Below are 9502 nucleotides of genomic sequence, written 5' to 3'. Positions count from 1 at the left end.
CCTCCGACCACTCCAGCCCAGCCAGCACGTAACGGCCACTGCGGAAAAGACACCGGGAAAACTGCCCGCTTGAGCCGTCACAGGGCCACGGTGACAGTGAAAGACTTGCTCTAAGGCACTAAGTTCGTGGCAGCTGGTTAACAGCAGTCGTTGAGAGTTGGTAATTTAAAGCCCAGACAGCCCTCTGTGGTAGACATTATGGTCCCCATCTCATAGACGGGAAATAGCCCAGCCGAGCCGCTCAGCTGGTGGAGTGTCGTCCGTGCACTGAAGGGTTGCTGGTTCGATTCCCACTCAGGGCACACACTACCTGGGTTGCGGGTTCGATCCCTGCTCGGGGAGCGTACAGAAGGCAACTGATCTGCTTCTCTCTCACAGTGATGTTTCTCCCCCTTCCCCCCAAGCATGTCCTGGGGTGAGGGTTACAAAACCAAACCAGCCAACCAACCACGGGGAAGTAAAGCCCAGACAGGGATGCGACCCAGCGAGGCGCGTGTAGCCAGCTGGAGGCAGCAGCTGCGGCTTGAACCCAGGCAGGTTTGTCTGATACCCAGCCTACGCTCTTTCCACAGGACATTCCTGGCAGCCAAGCCATGTGGTTTTGGCCAAATTCCCTGTGTGACAGGTTACCGGGGCTTTCCCCAGGTGGCTCACCTGGGCACCTGCTGGAATCCTAGCTTTTTTTTTTTTTCTTTCAATTGAGACATGATTCACAAGTGCACAAATCATTAAGTGTACAGCACAGAGCATTTTCACATGTGTACACACCCACATGGCCACTACTCAGATCAGGATATGGAATGTGCCTGGCACTCAGAAAGTTCCCTTGTGCCCACTGCTAGTCAGTGTGAGCCCCCTGTCCAGCGCAGAGGTGCCCACTGTCCTGATGACCGTCACCATAGTGACGGTTGTGCCTGCCCTTGAACTTCACACACATGGACTTGCATGGCACGTGCCCTTTGCGGCTGGCTTCTCTCAACACGATGTCCGAAGATTCGTCATGATGTTGTGTGTCGCAGTAATTCTGTTTTCACTGCCGTACAGGAAGTGCTCTGGGGCCCGGCCGGTAGTGGCTCAGCGGATGAGCATCAACCTAGGATCCAGGCGATCAGGGTTCGATTCCCGGTCAGGGCACATGCCCGGGTTGTGGGCTCGATCAATGAATCTCTCATCATTGATGTTTCTATCTCTCTTTCCCCCTCATCTTTCCTCTCTCTGAAATCAATAAAGATATATTTAAAAAAAAAAGAAAAAGAAAAAAAAGTGCTCTGGGGCATGGCACAGCATCACGTGCTCACTCATTCTGCTGAGGGACGTGGACAGTGCTCGGACTGGGGCGTCTGCGAGTAAGGCTCACCCATTATTGCTCGTCACTTTGTGGCATAAGCACTTCTTGCTCTTGGGTGTACGTGCAGGAGTGGGAATCTAGGCCACAGGGAGGATGTTTCACCAAGAACCTGCCAAACCGCTGCCCACGGTGACGGCCTGAAGAGCGCTCCCACCAGCAGCGCGTGAGGACCCCAGGTCCCGCATCCTCGCGCACCTGGGCTTGTCAGGCCTTCAGTCTGAGACATCCTAGTAGGTGGAGAGTGCTCTCTCAAAGTGGGGCACCTGCTCATGTGTCGGCCTCTTTTTTAGCTTGTCCAGGTGGCCCTGAGGGTGCCCAGGTGCAAGATGGGGAGCCAAGTGGGCTGAGGGAGTCACGGAGACAGAGGATGGAACTGAGGGGTGTCGGGGCTGAAGGGAGGCACGACTATCTGCATGCTGAGGCTGCCGGGGGCAGACACCTGGTCCCCAAGTGCCTCCAGGATGCTCATCTCATGAGTCAACAGGTCCTGAGGCAGGGTAGTCACAAGGCTGGGAGATTTGATGGCTCAGAGGCCGTTTTTTCCTGCTCTGCCATTGTTAGCATATTGATGAGGCAGGATGGTGGGAATGTGGGGACTTCACACAACACTGTCCAAAGACCAGGAGAGAGAAGCCTCCCTTCCTTGAGACCCTTTCTTTTTTAAATCCTCACCGGGGAGATGTTTTTTATTGATTTTAGAGAGGGAGAGAAACACTGATCAGTTGCTTCCCATTATGTGCCCCAATCAGGAATCAAACCTACAACCCAGGCATGTGCCCTGACTGGGAATCGAACCCATGACCCTTCAGTGCACTGGACAGCACTCCAACAGAGCCACACTGGCCAGGGCTTTGTGATCCTTTGTAAGAGCAAAGACCTCCCAGATGACCCCCTCTGGCCCTCTACCTCCCAACCAAGACTTCCCCTGGCACCTCAGTGGGTGGAACTGCACCCCATGCCCACTCCTAAACCCATCGCTGGCAAGGGAATCAGGCCCATTTCCCCAACCCCACAAGGGTGCTCCCCTGCGGGTCTTTCCCTGAACACACCAGGGATGCTCATAGGGCATTTGCTTGTGCTGTACCCTCACTTGAAATGCCCTTCTTGATTTTTCCATCTGGACTCTGACCTACAGGCTGGGTCAGATTTTTCCATCTGGGACTCTGACCTCCAGGCTCCCACAGCCTTCTAGGACCCAGTTCGATGTGGCTTATTTTAGTGGCCTGGGTGGGACCAGGCCAGTTCTTGCTCACCTCTATGTAGCCTGTGCCCAGCCTGAGGTGCCCAAGGATTGATGGCAACAGCTGTGAGGGCAAGGCTGACTCAAGTCCTTTTGTCTTCATCATCTTAGCCACAGCCCTGCAAACTGGACAGCTGACCTGGGCAACTCAGAAAGGGGGCCTCGTCCCAACCCCACATGAGGCGCCAATGAGCACAGCCAGCCAGCCGTGATGAGGCCTCCCACGTCCACCCTGCCCAGGGCTGAACATGATCTCAGGGCACAGCCTCAGTAAGGACTGGGGTTAAAAGGCATCCACTTGATGGAGAGACTCAGAGAGGGATGTGACTTGCCCAAAGTCAGTCAGGGGCAGCCTCAGCTCCAACTGGGCACAGCATCTGCCCCAGGGCTTCTCAGACTTTGAGGTGCATGTGAGCCACTGCGGACTGTGTTAAAGTGCAGACGCTGAGTCAGTAGGTCAGGTGGGACCTGGACTTGGTGTTTCTAACAAACTCCCTAGTGGTGCTGCTGGTGCTGGTCTGTAAACCCCACGCAGAGTTGCAAAGCATCGCCTGGTGGAACCAGATTCTCAGCTCCACCCTCAGAAGCCCACATGCTGCCCTGCAGGAAGGGTGGAGTGCTGGGGGCAGGGGGTTGAGAAACCCCAACCTCCATACCGCACCCTGCCCCAGCCATCCAGGACACCAGAGCTGCAGGAACATTTTATTAAGTTAAGAAGGCTGATGGAGCAGGAGGGAAAACAGGGCAGCTCCAGTGGTTCCATGCCCAGCACCCTCTCAGAGGAGGTGGAGCCACGGACACAGAGGCCGGCTCCCTCTGTCCATCCGTCCAGAGTCCCAGGGTATGGGAGCCCCCAGGGCAGGCAGTAATTAGTGGGAGGTAGGGTGGGAGGAGGGTGGCTGGCTCCGTGCCTCTCCCACCAGAGTCAACCCTGCCATGGCCACTGTCAGACCCCAGGGCAGGGCCACGGGCCCAGGAGCCCAAGCAGGAGGCTGGAGACAGAGGGGAGCCAGTGTTGGAGGCACATGGCCACCAGGAATTGCTTTTTAAAAAGTACAAAGTGTTTTGGGAAAAAAAAGGAAAAAGTCTATATATAAAAATCTCTTCACATATAAAATCCTGAAGAAGGTGCAAGGTAAGACCCAGTGCGAGGGGCGCGCTCAGATATGCAGGGTGCGCGCCTGTGCACGCGTGTGGTGTACGTGTCCTGTGTGCGCACCTGTGAGTGTGCCTGTGTGCGTGCGCCTGTGCACGTGTGTGTGGTGTATGTGTCTTGTGTGTGCGCGCACCTGTGCATATGGATGCCTGTGTATGAACGTGTGGTGTGCATGCTTGTGGGTGTGCATGCTTGTGTGTGTGTGCCTATGCGTGTATATAGCTGTGTGTGTTCCTATGCAGTGCCTGTGTATGTGTGGTGTGTGTGGTGTGTGTGCCCGTGTGGTGCCTGTGTATGTGTAATGTGTGTGCACCTGTGCATGTGCATGTCTGTGTATGTGCCTGTGCATGTGTGTGTGTGTGTGTGTGTGTGTGTGTGTTCCTGTGGGGGGGGCTGCGTGTGATGGTTGTGAGTGCATGTGTAGCCCACAGAGGGTGGGGAGAAAGCTTGGCTTCTGACTTCCATCCAACAGGGAAGGAGGGCAACTGGTCCCCTTGGAAGGAGGGCAACTGGAGGTCTGAGGCTAGGCTGGACCACAAGGACCTGGAAGACAAGAGTAGGGTTGTTGAGGGCTGGGGAGGCCCCAGCCTTGGCCCTGGACCCTAGAGTGGCTTTGGTTAGGCAAGGGTGGTCAGTAGATCCTTCCAACACCTCTTGGCCCCAAAGCCTGGACCAGATCTGCTCCTCCAGGCTTCTCTCCAAACAGCTGTCCCACAGGGTGGCCTTTCCCAATTGCCTTAGAAGTTTACAAGGACTTGTGAGAAAGAGGGAGCTGTCCTCCATCAGTGATGTCTGAGTGTGGAGCTTGGTGGAAGGAAAACTCTTAGTGATTAGTGATGTGTGCCCTGCTGCCATGTCTGAGGTGGGGCAGGCACACTGGATTTGCCAGCCAAGCCTAGGCAGATCAGCCAGGGGCAGTCTCAGCCCTGAGGGGGGTGGGAACTAATCAGGCTGTGGCTGCAGCAGAGTTAAGAAGCGCCGCTGTGTCACTGCCCCTATTTATAGAAAGGGAAACAGAGGCCAGGAGAGGGAAGTGCTCTGGGCCAGGTGGCAGTGAGTCAGGTGTGGATGAGCCTTGAGTGCACACCTCCAGGCCAGGTGCTGTGCCGGGCCTCACTCCCGCCCGCCCCCCGGCACACCTCTACTCGGCCACGCTGTTGCGCACTGCCTCCTTCTCCTGCAGGGCAGCCATGGCGAGGCGCAGGTGCTCCTTCAGCTGCTCGATCTCCCGCTCCGACCGCGTCTTGATGTGGTTCAGCTCCACGTAGACATCCTGGTACTTTCCTGAAGTGAAGCGCTTGTCCTGGGGGCAGGCAGGGGCTATAAGGGCACAAAGCCCTCCCTACCTGGCACATGCCCACCATGCTCCCTGCTGGTCAGCACAAAACAGCCAGGCCCCTCCACAGTGCCCATGGCCTTGTCCCTCCAGGTGGTCCCCCTTGGCAGGCACCAGCCCTGGACAAACTCCTCCTGGCACCACCTAGTGACACAGGTTTCAGCATCATTTGCATTCTGCTCAAGATGAGAGCTGAAGCGCAGGGAGGTGAAGGTTTTGCCCAAGACCACAGGGCAACTAGTGGCTGGGATGAGAACCAGGTGAGCCTAGCCCAGTGCTTGGGCCCGTTCCAAGAATCTGACACACACACTCCCAGAGCCACCAACACACAGAAGATATCAGACACAGGGACACAGCACCAGGCAAGCCACAGATTCATAGACCTGGGCCTGAATCCCAGCCCCCCATCTGCTAGCAACACGGCTATTCCTCACTGGAATGCATGCTCTGCACAGACAGGGATTTTGGCCTTTTTTGTTCACAGATGTCTCCCCATCACCTAGCATGGTGCCTGGCACATAGCAAGTGCTCAATAAAGATTTGCTGAATAAATTAAAGCAAGTGTGGCCTTGAGCAAGTCACTTACCCTTTCTTAGCCTCAGTTTCTTTGTAAATGGGGAAAATAACACCTCCGTTAGAGCATGAGGAGTGCCCAGCACAAAGCAGGTACTCACAGGATGGGGCATCCAGGTGGGTCCAGAGGTCCCCCACCCGCTAACACCCTGCTACAGCCAGCCAGGACCTACCTTCTGCATCGTCTGGAGCTCATCCCGAAGGCACTGCACCTCCTTCTTCAGGTACTGAAGTTCATTCTCCTTCACTCGCAACAGCACCTGGGGTCATGGGTGCCAGGATAACCCAGGGCCAGAGGCCAGAGCGACCTAGCCCAGAGAGCACTGCCGCCTGCTTTCTCCCTGCCTCAGGCCCCTGGAATACAGCGCCCAACTTGCACTAAGATCCACTACACCCCAGGGACACACTCCTCCAGGAACCCTCTCTCACCCTCGACCATGCCATAGCACCAGGCCCTCAACTTGAGGGCAAAGAAGATAAAAGAAGACCATAGTGTGGCCCTACCCTGAACCAGAGAGGCTGGGACTGCCTGCAGACGACATCATTAACCCCTCCTCAAACCCTGAGGGGCAGGTAGTGCTATCCTGACTTGACCAAGGAGGAAACTGTTTCAGTCAGACTGGGGAGGTTTAAAAACTTAGACTTGAACCAGACTACCGGGTTGAAATCCCAGCTCCCACACCAACTAGCTGTGCAACATTGGGCAAGGTACTTGACCTTTCCATGTCTCAGGTTCCTTATCTGTAAAATGCGGATAGTAATAGCATGTACCTCACAGGACTGTCAGGAAGACTTGGTGAGTTAAGAACTTCATTTACAGAAGCTCCAGGCACAGAGTAAAGCCATATATAAATGTTTGTAAAATAAAATACCAAGGTGATCCTGGGATCATGGCCATTTTCTCACTGCAACTTCTCCCAGTAAGAAAGGTGCTAGCCCCGTTTTACAGATGAGCTACTAGGGCTTAGAAAGGTGAGGCAACTGATCCTGGTCACACAGCATGTAGGTGGCAGGACCTGGATGGGAGGGCTGCAGTAGTGCTCGGCACATAGCAGGTGTCCTTCCTAGCTGTGCTGGCGTCAGGTGCCCTCCCCAAGCCCAGGTACTGAGGACCAGTTGGGCTGCCTGGTGTGCCAGTGGGCTCTTACCTCCAGTTCACAGGAGCTCCGCTCACTGCGCCCACAGCTGTTGCCAGTGCCCTGTGAGGCGATGAAGCCACGCAGCCGGTCAATCTCCTCGGACAGGCGGCCATGCAGCTCCTGGGGGGGGATGGGATGGTTAGTGCAGGGCTGCCGAGGTGCCCAGGCCCCCACCCCACTGAGGCAAGACCCACCTGGTTGTGACGCAGCAGCTCCTGGCCCTCCTGCTGGCAGCACCGCAGTGTGTGCTCGCGCTCCTCCGCCTGCCGCGTCAGGGCACCGATCTCCAGGCACTTCTGTGAGTACTGCTCTGACAGCACCTGCAGCTCCCGCTTGAGCGCGTCCACGTCTGACCTGCCCAGGATGGAGGAGGGGAAGGATGATGTGGGTTGCTTGCCCTTTGCCAAGCTCAGAGTCGTCGTGGCAGATTCAAAGCAGCTCCTGAGTTCCCATCCTAGTTTTGCTTTGAGCCCAACTGTGGGGCCGTCAATTGGTGACAGCCTCTCATGGCTACAGGTGCCTCCTCTATGAGGCAGTGGATTGGAAGAGCCCATCTCTAAAGCCTCTGAAGCCTCAACATTCCAGAACTGTGCTCTGTGGCAGGGAGGGATAGCGACTGGCTGAGGGTGACACTGTAGCCCAGCTCTAGGGGACACTAATGAGGGGAAAGGAGTATGGAGGCTGAGACCAGCTAGACAAGAAGGGGCCTGAAGAATTGTCTACATGGATGGCATGGAGGTCTGACTAAGGCCCTGCTGCTTCTGTTCCCTGTGCCACAATGACGAAGTGGGAATCTCAGGGGGAAAACTGACGTGTCCTTTGCCAAGGGGCATCAGCACAGGTCCCTGACTCATAACCACCAGTGTAGGCAGCTGGGTCCCTGGCTCAGAGTGAGGCCCAGCTCACAGACCCCAGGGCCCAAGTGCCATCTTACTGGTGCTGCTTCCGGAGGCCATCTGGGCCCTGCTGGAGACTCCGTGTCTTGCTCAGCTCCCGGCTCAGTTCCTCCTGGTAGGCCTTCTTCATGGCTTCGATGGCTGGATGCAGGGCAGAGAAGCAACGGGGAGGTTGGGGAGGGGACAGCAGTACCAAACTCCACCTCCTCTGAGACTCCATATGTACCGTGGAGACAGGAGCAGGCAGTGGCATGAAAAGAGCACTGGACCAGGCTGTCATGAACTTAGTGGCCTTGTGTAAGTTGCTTGACCTTTCTGAGCCTGGCTAGCAAGAAAGGATAGCAATTCCTGTCTGAAGGACCATGCTGGGGAGAACCTATGTCTGACCACTGGTACCTCTTGACAGTGATGGCTGGGTAGGGCCCCACACAATCCACTGCCCCTGACAGCCTGGAGGGTCCTGTAACAAGACCCATCTGCCTTGCCCAGCTTAGTGGTCAAGAGTACAGGCTCGCCTGGCCGGTGTGGCTCAGTGTGACTGAGCATAAACCTATGACCCAGGAGACTGAGGTTTGAGTCCCAGTCAGGGCACATGCCCCAGCCGTGGGCTCGATCCCCAGCGGGAAGTGTGCAGGAGGCAGCTGAACAATAACTCTCTCATCACGGATGTTACTATCTCTCTCTCTCCCTTCCTCTCTGAAATCAATAAAGACATATTAAAAAAAAGAGTACAGGCTCTAGTCAATACAAATCTAGATGACTTTACTCGGCAGACTTAACACCTCTGTGCCTCAGGTCCCTTATATGGAAAGCAGGGTTAACAATGGCACCTTCTCCCATGAGATACTGGAAGACATTTGTAGAGCATTTAGAACAATGCACAGCACAGACATTAGCTTCTGGTTTATTTTTCAGACTGTGGGATCCCAAGGACGGAGAGTCTCTTTTCTCACTCACACAAGGTTGCTATGAGGATTAAACAAGTCCTCATCCATCATCTTATCCATGATTCCCAAATCCAAAAGCTCTGAACACTGTAAGTTTTTCATAGCTCTTTTGGTGACAGTCCCCAACCTGAACAGACATGGGGCTATTTGAGGTAATTACTATCCCACTTAAGGGTGACCTTGAGAAACTTCACTGCAAAAACCTTAGTGCTAGATTTCAGGGTAAAGCCCAAATCCTGCTGGTGGGGGGAATATCTGATATATGCACCAGGTTATCTTCCTAAAATGCAAAATGCACCCAGGGTTTGGGATAAGGGGCCATGGGCTTCAGCATGTGAAGCATTTAGCAGGTGGTAAGTTCTAGCTCTTGTGATCTCTTTCATCATTTCCACTATTCTCCAACCCCCTGGAGGTACATGAGATGTGCCAGGCACATAAAGCAGGTGTGCAGTTGCCAGGGGGAGGGAAGATGTTGCTCCACACCCAGGCAGGGCATTCTTGTTCTGGATTGGGAGAGCAGAGGGTTGGGTTAAGAGCTTTGCAGTCAGTGTGCTCTGGGCTCCAACTCCAGCTTCTGCCACCTCTAAGCTGTGCCATCTGGGACGATCACTAACCTCTCTGAGCCTATTTTCTCATCTGTGAAATGGGTGACTCCTTTGGTCACTGTAAGGACTAGGACTGGGTAACGAGTCTTGGTAAATGCTCACACCTTTCCCTGCTCTCCCTGGGGTCCGGCCTGTGTGCCCAGTGAGATGACCTCGCTATGAGAACTGGGTCTGAAGAGGAGCAGTCTCTCCCCCAGTACGTGGCCCGGGCATCGGCACAGGGTCAGAGCTCAGTGTGTGTGGTTTAGGTGGACCTTCCGGT

General features: G+C 55.1%; 1 protein-coding gene across 2 annotated transcripts in view; it reads right to left on the bottom strand.

Moving 5' to 3' along the window:
- Positions 1–3277: 3277 nt before the first annotated feature.
- Positions 3278–9502, bottom strand: part of TRIOBP (TRIO and F-actin binding protein) — a gene marked incomplete at its 5' end in the record, with an annotated part of 55506 nt that continues 49281 nt past the window's right edge. For both annotated transcript variants that reach the window (XM_081127367.1, XM_081127368.1), the window contains 6 exons: positions 3278–4287; positions 4884–5047; positions 5827–5913; positions 6802–6912; positions 6987–7146; positions 7727–7829. In XM_081127367.1, coding sequence (XP_080983493.1) covers positions 4886–5047; positions 5827–5913; positions 6802–6912; positions 6987–7146; positions 7727–7829 — 623 coding nt within the window. In that variant the 3' untranslated portion in view covers positions 3278–4287; positions 4884–4885. The remainder of the gene's footprint in view (positions 4288–4883; positions 5048–5826; positions 5914–6801; positions 6913–6986; positions 7147–7726; positions 7830–9502) is intronic.

This window comes from Miniopterus schreibersii, assembly GCF_964146895.1.
Source record: "Miniopterus schreibersii genome assembly, chromosome: 2".
Taxonomy (NCBI): domain Eukaryota; kingdom Metazoa; phylum Chordata; class Mammalia; order Chiroptera; family Miniopteridae; genus Miniopterus; species Miniopterus schreibersii.
The sequence above is the reverse complement of the archived record's forward strand: the minus strand, read 5'-3'. Positions and strand labels throughout refer to the sequence as shown.